The sequence below is a fragment of the Alligator sinensis genome, unplaced genomic scaffold (assembly GCF_000455745.1).
Source record: "Alligator sinensis unplaced genomic scaffold, ASM45574v1 scaffold203_1, whole genome shotgun sequence".
Lineage (NCBI taxonomy): Eukaryota > Metazoa > Chordata > Crocodylia > Alligatoridae > Alligator > Alligator sinensis.
Genome location: NW_005841949.1, coordinates 2356907 through 2380848, shown reverse-complemented (window position 1 = coordinate 2380848; position 23942 = coordinate 2356907). Strand labels below are relative to the sequence as shown.

Below are 23942 nucleotides of genomic sequence, written 5' to 3'. Positions count from 1 at the left end.
CAGCCAGTGCCTTCAGTACCCTTGGTTAGCAGGGAGCTGTGTGGCTGGGCCAGCAGTACCCAAGGCTGTTGCCTGTGCTCTCAGCGGCAGAGGCAGGGTGGTGGGGAGACCCTGCCCAGGGGGCCATGGTCAGGCCTCCTAGTGCAGCACAGGAGCCCCAGCTTGAAGCAACACAGGGGCCCCAGCCTGGAGCAGGGGGTGCCACAGGCATCCCCTTCTTCCTCCAGCCCACACCAGGGTGAGACTTACTCCACTGCTGCCTGCATGCACCAGAACCACTGCAGCCACCACGCTGTGGTCCAGGTGGGATGGAGACCATCTGGAGTCCCCCTCACCGTTCTCCTGCTGGCTGTGGCACAGGGCAGCATGAGGTGCACTGCATACACCTCATGCTGAAGGTCCCTGCATATCACCATCCTGTGAGACCATGCGGGGGCAGTTGGGGGCCCCCTCCAGCAGGAGGCTCCGAGTTGGTAGTGAGGGGCACCAGCAGGGCTGGAAGGTGTAGAGGTTATAGGTTGGGAGTGAGGGGCACTGGCAAGGTTGGGGGGCTGCGGGGGAAGACAGCGTGGGTCAGGAATGAGAGGCACTGGTGGGGGTAAGGGCTGCAGGTCAAGAGTGAGGGGTACTGGTGGGGATAGGGGGCTGTAGGTCAGGAGAGAGGGGTACCAGCATGGCTGGGGAAGTGGGGTAGGAGGGAAAACTGTGGATGGGGAGTGAGGGGCAATGGCAGGGGCAGAGCACTGGCATATCAGGGCTGCTCAGTGCCACAAAGCAGTGCAGGAGACAGCCACAGCTGGACCCATGTCCTGGAGACTGAAGTGGGCAGGGGGAACTCTGATTTTCCCTTATAAAAATCAGAAAAATCAAACGCCAAAATATACAGGTACTTAGAATTTATTTTAGTATAATGATTGAGGCACTGGTAGGCTTCCAAATTGCTTTAACATTGTAAATATATCAATAAAACGCTGTGTTCAACTGATACTAATATATAGACGCGTTTCTTTTTAATTGTGGAAAAATGCAATTTGGGGTTTTTTAAAATCAAAGAATTTAGGAATTGTTTTTGTTTTGTGTTGTCATTTTTTTTTTAAATCAGAGAAAACCTGCTCATCACTACCCATGCAAGACAAAACGCTAGCGCACAAAACACATGTAGTTGAGGCCATAGATCGTGTAGTCAGTGGTTGGCAATCTTTATGAATGATGGGCCAGAGCCCATGAAGTGACTGCTGCTGTAGACTAATGGCCTGCTGTTGCCCCACCACTCCTGTGCCCCTCGCCAGTTTCCACTTAGATTCCCATGGCCAACAGCCATGCCAAGGGGCAAATTCAGCAGTGAGGGTCGAGTGCCCAGGGCTGGGTTGTCAGTAGAGGCTCTGCATGAGGGGTGGAGCACAGCACAGGAATATACCAGGGCAAACAGCACAGAACAGACAGAAGGAACTTGTCGGTGCCCCCTCAGCAGCCCCACACCACAGACCAACCACCTTGCTGCAGGCTGGATCCAGAGGCTGGCCTGAGGACTATAGACTGCTAACTCCTGTTTTTGTCCATTTTAAATTCTCACTTCCAATACAGCTTTAGGATAAAGAGAATTAGCTGTACAAGAACATATGACTACGTTTGACCAAATACTATATCTAACGGCCTGGGAAACCAGAACTGCTGACTTCAAAATCCAGCCTGGACAATGGAACACTAGCTTTTTGTGATGCTGGATACTGCAGGGGAGCTCAACCGCTGCCATCACAGGGACCAGAACTCAGCCACTGCTAACCTAGAGCGGGACTTGATAAGCCAGGCAGCTCCTCCCCACTTTGCCACTGGCTTGTGCATGAGTCACTTTCATCGCGCTATGCCTCTGTTCCTTGCTCTGAAGATGGGGAAGGACTACATTAAACTCCTTTGAGACCTACTGATGAGATGCCACAGATGTAATTCCCTTTGCTGTTTAAAAATTCTGAGAAATACCTGTCACGTGAATATTGAATTGTTTACCAACAAGCACCACTATGACAGGGACAGCATGTTAGAATGAACAATTGTACAATGCGGGCTGCTCTAACATTTTCCATGTAGCTCCTTACCCGGCCATTCTTGATAACCTCACTGGTTTCACCCAGTGCCAGCTCTGCTGATGCCTTATTGAACTCTGCCAACCCTGCAATCGGCAAGTATTCTTTGTCCATCTTCTTAGCAGCGATCTGGGCCTCTGCCTACGGAGAGGAACACATCTTCAATATCACTATTGTACAGGGCCCTAAGGCACTTCCAAAAACTGGGGTCAGGCGAAAGAAAAGAACGTTTCCTTTGCTTTCTGCTCATTGAGATGGTATGATAACTCAGTTAAACAGGAAGTACCCCCCAGAGGTCAGGGCTCCAACCAAAGTCAAAGCCAATAACACCAATAAATGTTTCTGCTGACAGCTTTCTCCTGGAGGAAGGGCAAGGTTTACAACTAGCCTGATACACAGCATTGAGCCTTTAACTCTAGCATTGCTTCAGTGGAGCAACTAGTGACCTAGCAAATGCTATGAGCCAGATACCAGAAGCAACATGCTCAATGCCTACTAGCTGCAAGTGCCCACAAGCAGCTACCTGTTCCTTCTGCTGGCTGCAACCGAACCATTCTGCAAAAAGGGAGAACTACTCATTTACAAAAGAGCAAAGTTTCTGTATGTGCAAATATGGCCCAAGCCCCTCAGTGCTGTAGTAATAAGCCTATCATGCCAGCTCAGATGTAAGCCTCTACTACGCTGGAAAAATTACAAGACTAGTTGCATCATTCTAGAAAATGGCTGGAGCTATAGTACAAAAGAGGATCTCGTAAGTTGTAATTTAGATCTCCAAAATCTTAACCAAGTTAACTAGTGATAAAATTGGTTTAAACTGCCATGGCCTTGTCTAGACTGAGCTGCCAACTGCCATGAAAACTGGTGCAGACCAGAGAAGGATTCCTTAGGAGACAAGGCTGTAGGTGAGAAAATCCAAACTACTCACGCAACTCAGCTCAGACTGTGGTAGCAGGACCAGTGGCTGCTGGCCACACATTCCTCTCTATACATTCACCCTGCCTACTTCAGCCAGCCAAGAAATACCAGCAACATGTCCAGAGCCTATTAATAGTTATCAGAGTATTTGGGAGGAGAAATATATCCTTAGTCCCAAAACATGGGAATAGATCTTGCCATGGTCTAAATGCCTAGAGAAAACTGTCCTCTCTTAAGAAGGTCACATAAAAGGACAGGCCACAGTTAAGAGCTAGGGCCTAGCTGATCCAGACCTAGCTGGGAAGTGACTCTCCAAGAAAAAGCTGACCACACAGCTAGAGAGCACCAGGACCCTGCTGCAGGACCTAGAAGCAAGGGGTTAAAAAGAAGGAACCTCTGGAGCTGAAGCCCAGGACAGACAAAAGAACTGTTTTGTTGAATGTGCCCTGAAAACCAAAATTGCCATGAAAGACTTGAGTATAAAGAAGAATCATTGTAGAGCTGGAAAAACAGGCAGAGTGGCCTGACACAGGCAGCTGGCCAGAGACTGATTTCAGCAAGTAACAGAAGTACAGAGCTGTAAGGCTCTAGGTAAATAATCCTACCTTCACCATAATCCCTCAAGGACAGCACCTCTGCACTTCACACTGGATTAGAAAGAATCCAGTAAGGGAGACTCAGCAGAATTTCCCAGACTAGCCCCCAGCTACCACATATGCGTGTATTTCAGTCTCTGCACCCAAAAGATATCCCTGCTCTGCAGCAGGCTTACCTTGCGGACGCAGTTCAAGACGTAGGGCTTCCCATTATCATCCCGGTAGGCCCCAACACCCAGGTTCATCTTCTTAGCATTGGTGTCACGCTTGAAAGCTTCTGTCACTCCCAAAATAGGATCAGGGGGTCCCATCTCCACATGAGACCACCAGGAGCTGCAATGAAGACCAAAAGGAAGCCTACTTATGAACAGAGCTCTTTATTCGCATCTATTAAAAGGCTGTTTGTTACAGCCTGGCTTACTGGCTCACCTAAAACAGGATCACTTTGGAGCCACAAGATCCCAGGCCAAAACTTTTTTTTCTGTAGACAAAATCCATAATTTCCCTCCCAGGAAGGTATAGTTCAGGAACAGTGCTTGTTTCTCAGTTTTGCCAGTTTCAAATAATTGGGAGGTCTCCCATTGCCCACACAATCTGTCTCCCAGCTCTGTTGTAGAGGATTGGAGAAGGGTACTATAGTGAAAGTACAGTGCCAACTCTGTCCAACCACCAGACACGGTATAAGCTGGATGGAATTTTCTAAGGGAGTCTGAAATTCAGTGACTTGAGTCACTGAACATCCCAGCCTAGACTGCTGGTGTTGATGATGTTAGTTTTGAATGCAAACTGATCCAGTATCTCAAGGCACAGTGTATTGATCCAAAACCAGCATAAATTCCAATATAGCAGCTCCAAGCCTTGTTTGGGACAGAGCCAGGCTCTCAACTGTACCTGAAAGAGAGTTGGTATGAACATGGACCTACCCCATATCGATTTATCATTACAAAGCTAATAAACAAGTGCAGGATTGTCGCATAAGCTAGGCATCTCAAAGTTTGACAACTTCAGTCTGACATTAAAAGCCAAGTAGCTGTATTTCTGTCCACCAAGGTACATATCCTTCCTCCCTCACAAAGCGGTTTATAGGGACTAAAACAGGTAAGAGCACTGTTAATGGGAAGAACCATCTTAAACAATTTATGCTCCATTAGATGCTCAGATCACCAGTCTCCTGGATCCACATTTAGACTCCATCAATTAACAAACACTAAAAACTCGCTGGAGTCAGTGGGAACTCTGGCTGCTATGCAGCAGCGAGACCCTGAGAGAGAAGCCACAGCTTTATGTTGTGCTAAATTCATCTTTAATCACAGTAGTCTTAGGCTGCAAGCTCCTTAGCACAAGGACCATTCCTATTTCGCTGCAAAGGATACCTAATACACAAGGTCCCAAATTCTGACAATAACTGTACCCTGGCAGCTCTCAGGCTCCCCTCGACCAGACAAGCCTCCCCTCCCCACATACCAGAGGGTTTGCAACCCCAAATGCTATAATTTCTCTTGGAGTTTTGTTTGTTTAAAATCTGCTGCTCTAACACAAGCTTTTGAAGCTAGAATACAAACCCTCTTCATAAGTAGAGACCATGGAAGAATGAAAAGTCTTCAGCTCAGGGTAATCAAAGCCCAAAGTCACTTTCAGGTCAGTGTGCTGTGAAAGATCTGTATTTCACAGCACAGAGTCACTTTGAGGTCTGTGTTTCACTGCAGGGAACAGTTTTCTACAGCACTTGCTTCCAGATGTGTTACATTGGCCTTCACAGTCTTTGTTGATGCATCACTGGTAGATACTTGACCAATCTGCATGTGGCCATGGAAAGCAAGTCAGCTTGCTGACACAATCCCCGTCTACCAGGGAGTTAGGATTTGAGGTGGGTGGTCTGATCCTGCTCTCTCCACTCCAGTAAGGAGGTCAGGTGTGTTTCAAGGGGAAGTCAAGAGGCAGAAGCAGCTCCAGGGCCATCCTTTCTAGCCACCTGCTCTTGTCCCATCTGCAGCACTGTCACTCCAAGGAGTGAGAGGTCCTCCTAATTAATGTCAAGGACGCAACAAGTCAGACATAAAAAGAAGCCTTGTTATTTCTGTTTGACCCTATCTTACACCCAAGCAGGACTCAGTTTCTACAGTAGGTGGCATAAGAGAAGACCTGGAGCTTTTAACATGTCCCCTTGATTTGATGAGACCTTGCATGTGCATGCCCTGTTTTCTCTTTTGTTGTCCCCAGGAATCTGTTGATGTTTTTATGGCGCTGGCCGCCAAAACCCAGTGGTGGCCCCGAAACATTTTAAGACAACTACGGAAGAACTCATCTGGACCTGACCACAGGACATTGTGACACGACAGCTGCCCACCCAGTGGTGGTCCTAAGACTCTAGAGGTAATCCACGCAACTGAGGACATCAGATAGTCCCCTTGCTTTGATAAGCAGCTAGATCTTTAATGAGAGTCCTCATCATGAACAATGGGAGTACTAAATATAGGTCCAAGACAAAGGACAGCAGTCCTATGTAGCATATGGATATGCTGACAGTACACATGATTGTGCCTTAACATGAATGTGTATATTTACCCCCATGTGGGATCTGGGGAGTAGCAGGATTTTGAAGGTGAGGGCTAAGAAAAATGTTCTGCCATGCAATGCTCATCTCCTGTGCACCTTTGAGCTGAAAAGAGAAAAGCAGATCTATACTGTTCTCCTTGTTAAAGTAATAGAACAAAGGGTTGTCAAACACTGATAAGTCAGGCAGAAGGCAGGACACAAAGGCACCTTGTAGACTAATTAAGAGAAGTTTCAGCAAAGCTTATGCCTAAGTCAGTTTACACAGAGCTTTATCAAAGGAGATAAGTTCTTTGGGCTAGGAAAGCCACCTCACCTAGATAAGACAGCTTTCTTGGCCATACATAAACTGATATCCTGAGAAAGGGGCCTGGACTGGACTCTTCAAAAAAAGGAGGCGGGGGGCAAGTGCCCTATAAAGCACATACAATGACTAATCAGTGCTTTGCAGTTAAGCATTTGACTTTTATAATGCTGTGACAGACAAGTGACAGTATGGGCAGCCAGGTGTAAAGGGCAGCACTGAGATCTATTAGTGCAGTGGTTCTCAAGGTTCTTTGGGTAGATGTGATCTCTCTTATTAGACCAACTGAGTAGTTTGGAAAAAGTTCTTTGCAAGCTTTTGGGCGCAATCATCTGTCTTCAGGCATAGGGAGTCTCTGCTGTTCTGAGACTTCAATGATTGAAAGAAGTTAAGAGTGTGACAGGATGTCAGTGAGAACATAAATAGGTGAAAATAAGGAAAACAAAAAGGTAGAGAAGGGAAGGGAGGGGGGAAAAAGCCAAAGGTAAGTAAGGGAAACTACTATAGTAGTTTTCCAAGGTAGAAGAGGCTGCTTGTAAAAAAGTAAATAGCTGGACATTAGTAAGACAAAGGGTAGAAAAGGAGGGGAAGGGAGGAAGAGGGGGAAAGAAGAGGCAGAGCACCCTCTACACCCTCTCTGAATTTGGCAGGACTCCTGGTTGAGAACCACTGTTGTGATGCCTCTGCTTACTTCAGTGCTTGTCAACCAGGGTCCTACCCCATGCTCTTGCCCATAGTAGTTTTCTCTGTAGAGGTCCACCACTATATCAGTCCATATTAAATCAGCACCGATAAAAGCAAAATTGACGTTATTGGCAATTGGCTTTTTTTGGTCAGTGTAGCCATGCACACGGCCAGGAATGCAGCCAAGCAGCTTGGAGAGCAGCATCTGGCTGGTAAGTCTGGGGGGGAGGGGCATTGGTGGGGGCACATTGAGGCACCCACGGTGAGGGAGGGAGTGGGGCTGGGGCAGGGTGGGTGGGAAAGGGGTGGCTTCCCACCACTTGGCACCCTGCTGGTGGAGGCATGGGGGGCATTTGCCCCGAATTAGAGCTGCCCACTGTGGGCTCAGGGCCAGAGGATGCGCTAGCCTCTTTCCGGCGAGGGCTGGGCCAGGGTTGTGCTTGCGGCGGGCAGCGTCAATGCTGGGAGAGGGGGACTATGGCATCGGCTTTAACCACCCCAAAATTCCCTCACAAGCCACCCGTGGCTCCGCCCCACCCTGCCCCAGCCCTACTCCCTCCCTCCCTCCCTGCGGGGGTCCTTGATCTGCACCTCCCACAAGCTTACCTGCCGGACGCTGCTCTCCATGCTGCCGATATGACTGGTTAATAATTGGCAGTGCAAAGGGGTATGTCTGGAGTGTATGTTCTTGCCACAGTCCTCGCAGAAACAGAGGGCTGCAAGACAATCCCCCCTGTCCGGCACAGGTTTTCAGGAGGAGCATGTGGAGTCAGACCAGCAAAGAATATGGCCCAGCCACAGCTGCTGTCCATGGGGCAGTTCAGCTTGACCATGGTGTAGCAGAAAGCCCCCTTTTCCTCTTGCCTGCATTTGCTCTCCCCTCTTTAAATACGTTTTTCTTCTTCTACCTTTTCTTCCTTCCTCTTTCTTTCACTTTAAGATAAGGAATTGTGTTTTAAAATTTGTATGTGTGCATTTTGTATCTCCCTGTGTATTTTGGTATTTTTATCTATTTGTGTGCCATGGCATTTGTAGCTTATATTTTATACTCCTCACCTTTCAACTTTCAACTATAAATGTGTTTAGTAACAATGTTAGAAGACAATGTAGCAACTGGGACATCTCTAAACCTCACTGATCAAGGGCTAGAAGCCCTGGCCTGAGTTAATCAATGCCAGGGACCAACTTTTGGGCTGAATATCTCCAGATCAATCGCTCCCAGAGCCCTATTCAAAATTCATCAATGGACCCCCAAACCTGCACATACATGTGGATGACCCCTGGGGCTGACAGATGCCATCCAGTAGCCACCGAGGGGGGGGGAAGTCCCATGAGGGTCAACAACCCCTGGATTGGGCAAACCTGAAATCTGGGGAGTCACCAAAGTCTGCCAAGGACAGATAAAAAGCAGTAAAAAGTGACCCTCAGGGGCACCCTCTTGATCTCCAACTTGACCAGCACCCGACCTGTCCAGCCAGAAGGACCAGCCCGCGACCCCCTTCTGGAAGATAATACTACGCTGAAAGAAGCCTCGACGGCAGACTCCAGCGCTTGTAGGATAGGTATACCTGACTCTTGTAGCTTGCTACTGTGTCTGTGCATGTGTGTGGGGACCAGCCCCAAGGTTTATGATTTAACTTCATTACAGTGCTTCAATCCGCCTAATAAACCAGAATTTTAAGGATCCCGAGTTGGACATTTCTAGCCAACAATGGAGGCACTCATGTCACAGTACCCTTGGAAAGGGTTCATGTAACTTTGGTTGAGAACCACCGTGTTATCGGCCTTGTCACCCATGTGTCCAAGAGGTGACTTACTGTGTTCTCCAGTATGGCTGGACAATGAGACCATCAAAGTGGGGCCCCAACTGCAGTTGGGCCCTCTTAAACTAATCCAGGCTTATATTTGAATTACAGTAGTGTCAAAAGTGACCCCCAAATAAAGAGCATCTTTACCTACTACTGGCAAGAGCATCATGAAAGGAGGTCATTGAAGATGCAAGTCTTGACAAACTGAAAAAGTCTGCTCTGGATTTGAGGACTGGGGAGGCAATGAATATTTTAAAGTACAGGATCAGCCTCAGGAAGAGACAGAGTTAATCACGCAATATGAATATTCAGCCTTCTTGAGCATCGCCTGGAAGGGTGTTTAACCAGAAGCCAGAATCTGCAACAGCCAATTTAAACAAAAAGAGAACACTACCTTGGATACCTTCAGAGGCAAATAACTGGTACAAGGCAAGAAGGAGTCCACGTACCTGCACATTGAGGTACATTTCCATTTCCCCCTTTAACTATAACCAGAAGTCAAAGATTGAGCTATACAGGATGGTGTACCCTATATGCACATGGATGATGCACAAGCTCACCCACAAACTTTCTATTTTGTTACCTAGATAGAGCTCCAGATGTTTGCAATTACTTTTGAGATTCTTTCTACAATGCTTTTCACTGAAAACTAAGCACTATAAGCTGCTTAAAAGTCCCAATCCTACAAATACTTAAGCAGGCTGACAAGCTGAAGGGTGCTCCTCAAGCAGTTAAGCATCTGGGGGATCAACATAAAGTTAAGCCTCAGCACACCTCAGCATTAAGTACTTTTGTTCCAAGCTCCTGCTTACATTGGCTTAACACAGCCACCTGAAGGTTAGATTTAGGGCTGATGCGTTTCATGTTCGCAGCCAAATGGCTTGGGGTGAAGTCTGAAGAAACTCTTTTCTCTTGTTCCTGGTGCATTGCATTTGGCAGGGGAGGGACAGGATTCAGCCAGAGAAAAAAAAAAGGGGAGTTCTTCCCACCCCGCTTGCAGGAGTTTAAACTTTGCCTGTCTCAGAAAGAACACATGCTTTGTTTCCTAGGGGAAGGCTGAAAGTAAGAGTGAAGGGTGTAACTTTCACTACTGGTTTCAGTGCACCGCATGAGCACTTGCCTACACAAATATGAACAGCCACACATGTACAAATCCCACATACAGAGACTATTTGAACAGATGACCCAAAATGGAAGTCAAGGCCTGAGACACAAGCATGTTCCTGCCTGGGTGTGCACTTGCTTCACCTCTTAACATGTGACCTAGACACTCTATCCCACCTAATTAAAATTAAGATGACATCTGTCTCAAATTAAACATTTTGAACCAAACATCACCCCAGCCTCCTCTGAGCTCTGGCTGCACATCAGTAGTAGTGTATGCTTGTGGTTACAGTAATGCTTTGGGATCCACTAAGACAGGCTTGTCCAACATACAGCCCCCCAAGCCATTTTCTGTGGCCCGAGGTCCCTCGCTAGGGACAGGCAGGTGGAGGAGGGAAAGGGAGCTGCTCACCCCCACTGGGCCGGGCTCAAGTGACCTCCCATGTCATGTGAGCCAGGTCCCGCCGCCGCCCCAAGGGCTGCGCCTGACGGGACAAGCTGAGGACAGCACCCGCTTTTAGTTGTCTCCAGCTCGGACCCTTGCTCCCAGCATCCTGCTCGTCCCCCAGGACCCGCCGGGCAGGGACGGGGCACAGCACCTGGGACAGGCAGTCGGCAGGGCAGCCCGGGGTGGGGCGGGGGGGGGCGCGCCTTGGCAGGCGAGGTCCTGGTGTGACCTCTGCGGGGTGAGGTGGTGGAAACTGGTGTCCGCTGGGCCCCGCGCTCTGGGCTCACAGCGCTGAGGCCACCGGGGCTGCATGCACAGGCGGCGGGGCACCATGGTGAGCAGGGCCATGTGGGTGGGCGAGCGAGGGGCTGCGGCGCAGCGGCCACCTTGCTCCGGCCCCCCTCAGGCAGCACCGGCTCATGGGGTTGCGCTGCTAAGGGGTGGCCCGGGGGGGGAATTGTAGCTCCCTGAGGCTGGGCTGGGCGCCGCTCTCCTACTGCGGTGGCTGCCTGTGCCCTCCCAGGGACCATTTGCCTTCACCGCAGGGAAGTGCAGAGGAGCGGAGCGGCCCGTGTTCCCCCGAGGCCTTGCCCCGCCAGGAGCCGTTCTGGGCAGACCAGGCCTGAGATCCTGCCAGGCTGGGAACTGGCTTTGCTCCTGCAGTTCCGCCGTCCCACGCATTGGCCGAGCCCTAGCTGTGCCTGCCCAAGCACTGCCAAGACTTCGGGCAGCAGTGTTGCTGGTGTGGGCAAGGTCTGGGGAAGCAGTGCCATAGGCGGCTCCTTGGGCTGCGTGAGGGCACTGGGTAACGGTCACATATTTTAACACAGCTGTCAAATATCTTCTGGGGCTGCCTTCAAATGGTGGTCGTAGTAGGCAGAAGGGGGGCCCCAGCTGTTGGGATGGCTGGTCCAGGACATCATTTGTTGTAGTTTGTCACTAGCTGAGCACAGGTGGGGGTTTATGCCAGCCTTGCTTTATTTCAGGCTTGTCCAACATATGGCCCGCGGGGTACTAAATTATGAATATGGCTCACCAGCCCACTGGGTGATATAAAGTTCATGATCCGGCCCCATATTCAAAAAGGTTGGACACCCCTCCACTAAGATGAAAGCTAACTAGCAATCACCAGAAGTCAAAGCTGACACTCTCTTCAAACACTAGTTTCTTTCATGTGAATTGTCCAGGCCAGAACTACCTCTGGTACGCCACCTGGCTCACACAGACAGTTGGGAGAGAAACACTGCTCACGGGGCCAGCAGCAGCACCTAACCCAGGGTTCAGGAGCAGAGCTCAATATAAACCCCCCTCCCGTCTCAGAGACCCTCACGCTTTTAACATTCAGGCTCCAGATGCCCCTTAGGTAGGGTGGGCAAAATGCAGCCCGCAGGCCAGATGCAGCTTGCTAGGCCATTCTATCCAACCCACAGGACCCCTACAAATGTAGAAAATTAATATTTATCTGCCCCTGGCTGCCTGTCATGCAGCCCTGGATAGCTTGCCAGAACTCAGTAAACGGCCCTCCACCTGAAATAATTGCCTGCCCCTGCCCTTGGGCAAGGCCAGCTCTGAGCTCCTACTTTTTTTGGTTACAGGAAATCCCCAGATGAGTGGTGCCCGACCCTAGCACCCCTGGTCACTGCCCAGGCCTAGCTCCACCTGCCTGCCCGGACATGGGGCCGGGGGGGGGTGCAGCCCTGACCCCGAGTGCCGGCAGTGGCCCAGGGGAGGGCAAGGGCCACGCGGGGGCCGCTGCTCCCTGCGCAGGATCCGCCCCTGGGCAGCCCCGGCCCGGGAAGGGCTGTGCTTTAGGTGCACGTGGGCGCCTCCGCCGCCGCCCTCTAGGCCGGGCGGTCAAGGGCACGCATGGCCCCTCAGCCCCAGGAGCCAATCGGAGCGATCGGACGCGCTCCCTACCCAACCAATCCGGGGCTCTCCCGCGACCCGACCCCAGCACCCGCGCCATGTATGGGCGCCGCAGAGCGACAAGCTTCCTCAGCGGGACTGACGCTGTCCTGCCAAGTACGCCCCAGCACAAGGGCGCCAGAGCCAGGTCGCGCCCGCGCCCCCCGCTCCCCCGGCCGCGGGGCCCACCTGGCTCTGGCGGCGCTGGCTGCAGTCTGCGCTGACGAGCAGACCTCGGGCGGAGCCGTAAGACGAGCGCCCAGCGGGCCCGCGCCGCCGCGCCTGCCCCAACGCCCCCGGCGGCGGGAGGCCGCGTTGCAGCTACAGCCGGCGCCCGCGGATCCCGACGGACAGGAGGGATCCTACCGTAATTCTCCGTAAACGCGCAACAGGGACAGCCATTAGCTAATGAATCCTCCCGCACGAGGCCACTAAGCGGATGAGTGTCACGGCAGCGCAATCACATCAAGGCCGGGCACAAAGCGCCTTAGCCGGGCGCTGCCCCCGACACCACCTGGCTTCCTCCCCTGCCATCACTCAGGCCTGCCTGGATGTTCCCTCTGGCCCACTCCTGTGCCCTGCTCAGTCTTTGCCCTTCATTTGCCTGCAGCCACAAACAAGCGCTGGCTAGATCCAGGCCAGTTTTGTCAGAGCGAGCAGCTCCCAGAACTGCCCCTGCTCCTTCAGCCCTGCGGGTGTGCCAGGTGCTTGTCACCTGCGGGACAGCGCCCCAGGAGCAGTTGCCCTCCCTCCGGCGCCTGTGCCATTGGGCCTCGGGTGGGACATCAGCCAGGCACAATGTGCCAAGGCTCCACGCCCTCCCCCTGGCACTCCTCCTGTCTGCTGGTCCCCAGACAGTTTGGGGGATGACAGTGAACCCAGAATATGTCTCAGAGACCTCCCTGCTTCCTTATCATCACACTTAGTTGAAAATAAAGGTCTGGTATGAGCTGCAGACCACTCACTGCAGCCTCCTGGGCAAGCAGCAGCCCACGGCCCACAGAGTGCACTGGTCTTGGTTCTCCAGGCTTTTAAGCACACATGATGTAGCTTTGGATCTGAGCAACTTTGGCTCTTGCAAGGATTCCCAAGACAATCGTGGAATTCCTTGCAGGTGTAAGAGCCACTTACATAACCACAAGCTGATGGGACTGTTTTTTTGTAGTTCACCATGATGGGAAGATTAAGAAAGCCTTTGGATCCTTTGCTGAAAGCCAGTTTCATCTGGGAGATGTGTATCTGAGCTGCAACAAACAGCAAGTCCCAAGAAGGTGTGTGTGTGGGGAGGTGGGGGTGTTCTCCCCTTCTGGAGAACACACAGAGCAGTTTAGCTCATGGTGTCTGCTTCTGTCTTAGGAAGGGGTCTGTGATGGCCGAAAACTTGCCTTCATCTAGACCAGCCATACAATTGGTCCAATAAAAGATACTGCCCACAAGAATTCTTGCCTTACACAAAGGAAAAGTCATCCAGGCTGCTGCCAAGGACTATTGACTTACTAATGACTCTTATCTGCTTTACCACCTGCTCTGGAATAAGATGGGGGAGGGGTTTGCATGTGATGACCAGGACATGAGAAGCAAAGTAAGGTGCCACCGAGTGCTTTTAAAAGAGATGAGTGCTCTACACTGGAGAACAGGAATCAGAACTCGTGGGAAAGGTGATATCTTTTATTAGATCAACTAGATTTTTGCAAAAAAATGTCCTTAATTGCAAGCTTTTGGGCACAAGCACCCTTCTTCAAGCATAGGAGAAAAGATCTTGTGCCCAAAAGCTTGCAATTAAAGACTTTTTTTTGCAAAAATCTAGTTGGTCTGATAAAAGATATCACCTCTACCATGAGTTCTGATTCCTTTTGCCTCTAGACCAATATGGCTACAACCTGGATACCTGACTACAGGTGGGGAGTCATTTTCTTCCCTCCCCTCCCTGCCCACTAGGCACTACTGGAGAAGAGCAGGTAGGAGTAAGAGAGAGACTACCTTCCTCCATGGACACTGACCAACAACACAAGGGGCCCCCAGGGGTGGTGAGGATGGGGAGAAGAGATTTGTGTTCAAGAGTTTGTGGGTTTGCCAAACCCTGTCTTTCTCTTGTGCTGCCTATTAGTCTATGAACTCCGGGCTGAAAGAGGCCTCCAGGTCACTGAGTTCAGTCCTCTGCTCTCAGGCAACTGTGTCATGTAATCTCTTCCACTAATGTGTTTTGCTGTGTATTAAAATGAGATGTTCCTCTGTGAAGCTGGTGTTCTTAAGGCAGAGGACTGGACCAGGTCCAAGGAGAGACCTGGGTTCTATTCCGGCTTTGCAACAGATTTGTTGAGTGACCTTGACAGATCACTTCACTTATAGTAACTATCACAGGGCTGCCAAATTGCTGAGCAAAAAAACAGACTGCACAGCAGAGTGGAGCTCTGGGGATGCTGTGCTGGAACCATAAGGGTGGCTTTGGAGGCCCAACTCTGGTTTAGAAGCCAAGGACAGATGGACCCCAGCTAGCCTGTGACAACCCCAGCACTACACACCCTAGGAGGAGCACCAGACAAAGCATCCACAGCTTGTGAGTGTGCCTGAGTGCCTGGACACTGGTTGGACCCAGTTGGCTTGCCAGTGCATGAGATCTACACAGCAGCTTGGGGACCCTCCACAAGGTGGGGACCTTGGTCAGGACTGAAGATCAGTTTGTGGATGGACTAATATTTATATTCCCTTCACACTCAGCTCCTCCACAGGATCTTTTCTTTGCCCTTGGAGCTAAGTCTACTCTATTGATGCTCTGTGGCTGAGGGTGTGCCTATACTGCTTCCCTGGTACTCCCAGGGAGTGCTGTCCTTCATCATACTCTGCCCATCCTCTCTGCACATGCCAAGTACAGAAGGGAGGTGGTAAAGCCATTTCAGAGGTGGTTCTGCCAGCCTTCTTGTGATCTCTACTTCTGGTGCACTTAACATCAACGGCAGGAGATGCCCCCAGGTAGGCCTCACCAGTTCCTTTCCATGTCTGATGTGTGCAGAGCAGAATCAGGTGGGTAGGATGTGTCCCATAGCAAGTACTCCTGGGGACATGGGGAAGTGGTGTATGTATACCCAGAGAGACACAGAGGGCCGGTGCTGTCACTGCAGTCCAGTTTGGTGGCAAGGTGGTTGCTAATTTAAAAAGACTCAAGATGTGTGGGTCTGGCAGACTTAGAGGGTTGGTAATGGGAAATAGAACCCTACACCTCTGTCAGCAGCCAGCATACAGGCCAGAATAGTAAGAGCTTGTAAGCTTTCTTGAGCTGATCTCTCACTGAGTTCAGCTGGGAACTTAATGCAAGTAGTGTGTTTGGGACCTGCTGATCCTATCACAGAACAGAGAGCTGTAGTTTCTCAGCCAAATTCAGAAACCACCTCAGAATTGGCATTGCCTGGTCATCTTAAGAACATAAGAATTACCATTTATTGGGTCAGACATTGGGTGGGCAGAGTAGGTGCAAGGTGGCCAGGAACTGGAGCTAAAGCTCCGTGTGCTAGGGCAGGAGTTGCCCAGCTGCAGCTTCCCCCCCTGCCTGGCTGGCCATGTGGTGCCTGGCACCTCCCTGCACTACCTGCTACCCGGAGTGGTGCAGCAGAGGCAGGAGGAGGAGGAGCTGCTGGAGTCAGGGGGAGCCAAACAGCACCCAGACAGGTATAGCCACACCAGGAGCAGCCACTCTGGGAAGCTGTGCGCACTGGCCAGGATCAGGGTCATCAATAGGCGCAGGTAGGAGTGTGGCACAGGCTGCCCCAGGCGGAAGTGGGTAGGGTTGACCTCATGCAGAGTGGTGCAGGAACAGCCGTGGGCCAGATACAATTGGTGGATGCTGCCTCGCAGGCTAGATCCAATTAGTTGGTGCACCGGATCCAAGTCCGTGGCCATATTTTGCCCACTCCTGGCCTAGCCTCTAGTCTCCTTATATGGAAGCCCCTCCATACCACTAATCATCCTTGTTGTCCTTCTCTAGATCTTCTCTATCCTTTTTGAGGTGCGGGGACCAGAAGTGGGCACAATATTCAAGGTGTGGATGCACCATGGATTTATAAATGGGTGTAATGATACATTTTGTTTACAATTCCCTTCTTAGTAGTCCCTAAAATTTTGTTCACCTTTTGGTGGCTGCTGAGCACTGAGCTAATGTTTAATTAACTGTCCACAATGACTCTCAGATCTCTTTCCTGTGTCATAATAGCTAATGTAGAGCCCATCATAGTGTAGGTATAATTTGGGTTATTTCTGCCCAGGTAAATCACTTTACATTTACCTGCATTGAATTGCACCTGATATTTAGTTGCCCATTTGCTGCCAGATCCTTCTGTAGTTTCTCAGAGTCTGCCTTGGTCTGTACCACTTTGAATAATTTTGTGTCATCGGTGAATTTGGCCACCCCATTACTCACTCTAGATTATTTATGAATATATTCTAGATTATTTATGAATATATTAAACAGCACTGGTCCCAACACTGTGGCAAGATAGTTTACTTCTTTCCAGTTTCAGAGCTCTCCATGGACTGAAAAGCAAAGGTCAGGATTGAGTAGCCCACGAGGAAAGAGCTTCTTATAACACCAGCAAGCTTTGCAAAGCATCCCAGGAGCTACTCATTGCCCACACTGGCCTATTTTGGGGCTCTTTGAGGAGCTGTCTAGGCAATGTTTGTTTACTTCAGTGCATTGTGAAACTCTGTCCCCCCCTCCTGTTATGTGAGCATGTCCCTTGTCCCTTTTAGCCCCCCCTCTGCTCAGTTGTGGTTCATCGGTCCTCAGCCTCTGCTTCTCACAGCCCCTTCTTCAGGGAGAGTTTTCCCAAGCCTTGACTTATCTACGGATCCTTCTGATCATTCGCATCTCTTCATAAAAGGAAGCTTTCCTACACCTTTCCCTGCTGCAGACCTTGGTTTCTCCTATTTATAGGGAATACTCACTGCTAGCACTCCAAAGCCCACAAGCCACTCTGTACAGGATATGGTGGGAGAGGGGTTTTACACTTCCCATCCCCTGGACTACATCCTGTTAAAGGGTGGTTAAAAGGGTGGTGGCATTGGAAGTTTACAGTATGTGCCAAAAACATGCTGGAGACATGTATAATGCACTCATAGGTCCTGTGAGGCAGGGCATCTCCCAACACCCCTAAAGCATGTCTGCATCTTACTAGCACAATCTGGCTTTTGGTGGGGACAACGGGCACATTTTTTTTTGGCACAAAGATCTGTTATGACAGCTCTGCCTTCTCTCTACCCCTCCAGACAGAGTGAGTTTCATTAGCCAGTAACAGTGTCAGAGTTCCTAGGTTCTACAATCAACTGCAAGTGTGTTTGCTCTACAATCTCTGCACACCTCAATACATCTGAGCTCTATCTAAACCAGCTGGCTTGGGGATTAGGAACAGTGTAATCAGTAGCCAGGAGCTCATCATGGGCTAACTAGCCTAGCATTCACTGAGCTTCTCATGCAGGTTTTGCATCTTTCACTGAGCCCCATGCTATCTGGATGCATGACTAGATAATATAAGAAGGGTCACACTAGTAGTACCCAAGAGAGATAAATTGGGTATGTCTACATGAGCTGCACTCAAGTCGCTGTAGTGATTGCAGTGTAGACACACCTGCGTTGGGTGACATGGAACAAATCGCTGGTTATCTCATTGCACTTCCCCATGGGCGCATCTATACGTGTTGCTATGGCGCCATTGTTACTGTGCTGTTATGTACTGCTTCTTTTTGGAAGTACTAAAAGACGGTGCAGTAACAACCCGTACTGTGCCGTGTATGCCACACACGGTTATTTTTAGGCACTACATCACCATAGCAATGCGCTATAATGGGAGATAGCACATTAGTACAGATATGTAGCTTTGGTGGCACAGGTTTTGCCCACAGATGCTACATTGCTGTAGCGCATTACTCTGAGGCCATAGTGTCATGTGTAGACACTCCCCATTTGTAGAATAAGGATGATCTTACCCACTTTTGTACAGCACTCTGAGGCCTTCACATCCAAGACGCAGCACAAGTGAAAATACTTCATGTTAACTATTATGATGATAGCTGAGCCAACCCAGAAGTTTAGGGGCAAGGACACTGCAGTCTTGCTAGGTTCTCATGTTTTATTCTATTGAGCCATGAGATGGTGCTGCAGTTCTATCTTTGTTTCTGCCACAGCAACCAGAATGCATGGGAGAGGGGATCAAAACCACACGTTCTGTAGAAACAGTCCATTCACAAACACCCCAAACTTGTTTTGAAATCAGCAAGCCTACCTCCGTAAGTGTAAGTATGAAAATACATCCATCCCCTCTACTTTGTAATTCTCTACCCAAATTCTCAGCAGGTCATAAAGGAAGCAACTATGAGATGGTGAGAGACAGCCACTTTGATCCTGCCTCACTTAGCTGGGATATCGAGTGAGACATGACCAGACAAAAGTGCATTCTGGAAGATTCACACCACTCCCGTTTGTGAGATACCCCACACCCATAATGCCACATGGAAAATGGGCACCTAGAACTTAGCTGTCCTACAATACAGCCCTATGAGGGATATGGTTACACCATGCGCACTATTTTGTAACAGAAATGTGTGTGTTTGTGTGTTTTAACCAGACCTCAGGACACTTTCCCCTCCTTAGCTGTAGCTTAGTTTGGGGGTAGGAGTGTGTCCTGGCTACCTGAGAGCAGGGGTGCTCAACTCCCAGGTTGCAAAACAGATCCATCCCCCAGAACAGTGCTATCTGGCCCATAGAGCTCCTCATGGGTTTGACAATTTGGCAGTGGGGGAGTAGCTACTGTTCCCCTGCTGCCAAATTTTTCAGCCCATTAAGGGCCTGGTAGGCTGGATAGCATGGCCCTGCATGCTAGATTGGGTGCACAAAAGGCACAGGGCCTGATCTCAGCGAACAGGGCCAGTGTGAGGCCTGATTCAGGCATACAAGGGCTAACCAAGGCTGTGTAGGGCCCATCCAGTCCACAGACCAGCCCTGAGCAATTCCTTTGGCCTATAGATCCAAAAGGTTGAGCATCACTGCTCTAGAGGATGCAGCTGTGATTTCATCATGTCAGGGGGCTGTCCTGTGGCAGTTGTGACCTTGAAGTAGAGAGTAGTGAGGCTTACAGGAGGCTAGGTTGGTGTATCAGCAAGAGAGGCTTTTACTCACTTCTAGTCTCTGCCCACAAGTTTGTGACATGCCTGGTTACCACAGTCCATGAGGTACTCAGCAGCAGTTCTACCTCCCAACTGTGCCTCACCCATGACTGTGCAGCTTCACCATTGTCCTACTTGTGTTTATTTGTGTGTTCTGAGAAAATCTGTTTGACTATCCCACCATGCCTTAACAGGACTTAGTGCCCAGAGGACATGCACAAAGAGCAGCACCAGCAGGACATGGGGCAACACACTCTGAGGGCTCTAGGAAAACAGAAGACAAGTCACACCTATATGACACAGAGAGGTTGGGAGCTCCCCTGTATCGCTGTGCAAGTGACAGCAACACAACCGTGGTTTGCCTGGCAAGTCAGGTGTCTGGTGAAATCCAGTGCATCTGGGTTCTGTGCAAATACATGGATTTTGAGGAGAAAGCCAAGGTCCTTGGTAGACCATTGAGGAAATCAGTACTGGTCTGGGTGGGGCTGGCAACCTCACTTGAAGAACCTCTCCCACCCTGTACTGACATAGAGCAGGAGCCTCTTGCAGTTAAAAAAATCCTTATTCCACTTGTTTGAAGCTACTGCCCTGGGCCTCATGGGAACTATAACAGGTGTATTATGCAAGCCTCCAGGAGAACTAGGGAGCATATTTTTTTCTCTGCACTAGCTAAAAGCAGCTGTGAAATGGAGCCAATAAGTGTCCTGGCCATCTCTCAGAGATAGATGTTGGTAATGATGTCTTGAGAAATTCAAATAGCATTGGATTCCATATTGGACCTATTCTATACAGAAGCTCTCAGCTTTGCAACCCTTTTTCTCCAGAGTTGCTTTAGGGCAGTGCTTCTCCACCAGAGTGGGGCTTGTTTCTGCCTCAAGAATCCCCTGTCCCCACTGCCTGCCCTCCCTGCCAGGCGGTAAGCACTGTAATATATAAATTCATTTTTTAAGCTGGGTGCCACTGTTCATAAAAGCTGTGGGGGGGTCTCTCCGCTGTATCCAATGAGGGATGCTTTGAGTCCGAAAAAGGTTGAGAACCACTGCTTTAGGGAATGGGCAGGAATGAGCCTGGCTATTGCATTCTAAGCTACCCCTCCTGGGAACAGTGCAACACCACTACAGATAGGGAGCCTAGAAGGAAAAAAAAAATACCAGGAAGTGATTTTTATATTTGCCCTTATAATTAAAATAATAATTAACTGCCATGGAGTTTGGTTCCAGGGTGCAGAATGTAAGTACACAGTGTGGCATGGGGGGCAGGGGCAGCGGTAAACAAAGGGTAGGTAAACAATGCTGGGACTGCTTCCTATCACCTAGATAATCTGGATTTCTTCATATTTCTCCATTTGTTTATCTCAAATCTCACCGCTGACCCAGATCAATTTGCTTTACCATTCATCAAACCGTTCATGAAGAAATGCAGTGCCAGGGAAACACTGAGGGATGAAATCCTCCTGAATACTTATTTATTTGGATTTCAGCACTTATGTCTCTGGACAACAGTGCGTGTAAAACAGAAAAAAGCTGATTATGTTTGGTGAGCAATAGCATTTTAATGCTAAGTTAAGCAGCCTTTTCCCTGCTCTGGATTGCTCTATTTTTCTGTTTCATTTGAACTAAGAAGGGAAAGCCTGGAGATATTTTAAGCCATCTGCTCTTATTGCCTTTCTACTCAAACTGAGCTGGAGAGAGCATTTTTAAACTAAACTGTTGCACAGCAAGAGAAGAACAAAACAATGCCACGGGGGGTGGGGGTGCTCAAGGGCTATATTGCTGGTAAGGCCAGCCCGCAGCACATAGCAGGTTGTGATCATCTTCTCTCATTATCTTTTGTTTAGTTGGGTACTTCTACTGCACCTAGTAGTACCTTAGTGCCCCTTCAGGGTCCTATGTCAGATCCAATCAGCTCTGTCAAAAATGTCAAAGGTTCATTCAAGCCTAAAAGTCTCTTGGGCTTGCATGGTTGAGGCACACCTGTTTCTTTAGCCAATGACAGACAAAGAAGTGGCATAGTTAGCATCATGTTTAGTTGCCTTTGGCTCCCCAGAATGGTAATGTACCATTTACAGTTGGATTAACTGAGCACCCCTAGTTACATTTCTGGAACCGTAGCAACACATCTTACACCCCAGCATCAATGATACAGCTAACACCAAGTGTTCCAAAAACATGAGTCATCAAGCCATGTGTAGATGAAATGAGAGGCATGTGTGCATGACACTTTAAAGCGGGCTAAATGCTTTTGTACTGCTTTAACAGTGTCGGTGTTTGCATGCCTCGGTGATGTATTGTGCATTAATTCCAGCCGCTGTAGGAAATTCAACGGTGTAAAGCGCACTAAATGACTTGGGGTGCAGCAAACTAAAACTCCTTCAAGGAGTTTTAATTTGCTGCCCTACAGCCACGGAGCAAAGCACTGGGCTCTATGCAGCTCCGCGGCTCTGCAGAAAGCCCTGCAGGAAGCCTGGCAGAAACCCAGGAAAGCAGCTCCACCCAAGAAAAGCCATGAGCCTGACCCGTCCCCCCCTCCAAGCCTGCCTGCCTGAGCTGTGTGGGCCCCGGTGCTTCCCTCCACGGTTGCGGTGCCGAGTGGGACCACCCAAGCTGGGTGCCTGCAGGCGGATGCCGCCTTGCGGGGGGGGCCACAGCTGCTGTGGATGGAAGCACCAGCCCCTGCCCCCCTCCCCACTCTTGCCCCCCGCAGCACAGAGACCGCTCTGCCCCCCAGCAGCTCACCTTCCCCTCCCTGCTGGAGAGGCAGGGAAGTCAGCATGGTGTGTGCACGACATGGGGGTCTAATCAGCCCTAAATCGAAGCGGTGTTTTTTAAAACCCACTGCTTCAATTTAGGGCTCCCATTTCGTCTACACATGCCATATTATGAGTCTAAAATCATGACATTTCTCTCTCTCAAATGAATATTATATCCTTCGCCTTTTAGTTTTTGAGCCTGGGTGCATTTGCTCCATGTTTTCAGGCCTTTCTCCATAATCCCAAGAGCTAGAAACTTGCTCTCTTTTATCTCTTTTAATAAAAATGGAGAGTCTAATGCAATCTCCCAATTTCAGCAGCTGAAACTGCAAGAAAAAATTCCTGAAAATCAAAACTGGAGAGTTAGCCACACAGAGGTGTAGGGCTGTACTAGCTCCGGTTACCAGCCCTCTAAGCCTGCCTGGCCCACTTATCTTAAGTCTTTCTATTAGCAAAAATATGCCACCAAACCCTGGGCTGTTGACAGCATCAGCCCTCCATGTGGGTTGGGTGTAGCATAAAGAGCAAATTCTGTGGATATTTCCTGGACGTGCTCTGCTGGCCCCGCATCTCAGAGCTGATGGGTGGAAAGAGGGACAAAGGGGTGGCCACCATCTTGTCTGATGGCTGCCCTGTGTGCAGCCCTGCCTGTTGGTGCTGACTGGCAAACGAGCCCTGGTGGAGGGGAGGAGGGACAAGGGGGTGGCCACCATCTTGTCTGCTGCTCTTCCAGCCATTCCACTAGCCAGTGCCTTACGGCCCCTGGGCAGGCTGTGCGACTGGGTCATGGCAGCCAGTGGGCAGCCTCCACTGCAAAGCCAGCATTTTATTTTATTTTATTAAGTTGATTTCATGGACAATCCCAGTTTCCATAAAATCATGAATGGAGTAGACTCCTAGGTAGATATACACCACTTTCCGATGCCCTCTGGAATACTGTTGTTGGGTACACCCTACCTGTGAGCAATTTTCCCTGTATTGGTGACTGCCCACAAGCGAGTGTAAACCCTTTTTCCAAAGCAGCAGAGTATTTTATTGATTACTGGACTACATCTAAAGTAGTGGTTCTCAACTTTGTTAGACTCAAGGCACCCCTTAGAAAATGCCAGCTCTGACTTTCCACTTGTTTTTTGTTTGTAACCTGGGTGCACCCCAGTATGTGCTCCCCACACTTCAATTGGAGGGGAAAGGCAGCCAGGCAGGGGTGCTGCAAGAGGGGTCTGCTATGCAGGTCAGCCCCCCTCTATTCTTCTAGAGTCAGGCCAGGACAGCTTAACTATTTACAGGTTTATAAGAGAGCACTGGTAAATATATACAATATCCAGATCATCCAAATACTGTTATGCTCTACTAGCCAAGTGCCTGTCAAGAATGATGGGGGAGGGGGGGAGCAGGTGGGGACAGAGCCCCAGGGAGGGGTCTGCTATGCAGGTCAGCCCCCCTCTATTCTTCTAGAGTCAGGCCAGGACAGCTTAACTATTTACAGGTTTATAAGAGAGCACTGGTAAATATATACAATATCCAGATCATCCAAATACTGTTATGCTCTACTAGCCAAGTGCCTGTCAAGAATGATGGGGGAGGGGGGGAGCAGGTGGGGACAGAGCCCCAGGCCCCCCCATCCGGGCCCTCTCCTCCTTCCCTCC

General features: G+C 49.8%; 1 protein-coding gene across 1 annotated transcript in view; it reads right to left on the bottom strand.

Moving 5' to 3' along the window:
• Nucleotides 1-13789, bottom strand: part of GOT2 (glutamic-oxaloacetic transaminase 2) — a 26756-nt gene extending 12967 nt beyond the window's left edge. Inside the window, exons 1-4 of the mRNA XM_025199746.1 lie at nt 13784-13789; nt 12588-12760; nt 3769-3925; nt 2094-2222 (exon numbers count right to left, since the gene is read on the bottom strand). Of these exons, the coding sequence (XP_025055531.1) occupies nt 2094-2222; nt 3769-3925; nt 12588-12760; nt 13784-13789 (465 nt within the window). The remainder of the gene's footprint in view (nt 1-2093; nt 2223-3768; nt 3926-12587; nt 12761-13783) is intronic.
• Between the last annotated feature and the right edge of the window lie 10153 nt (nt 13790-23942).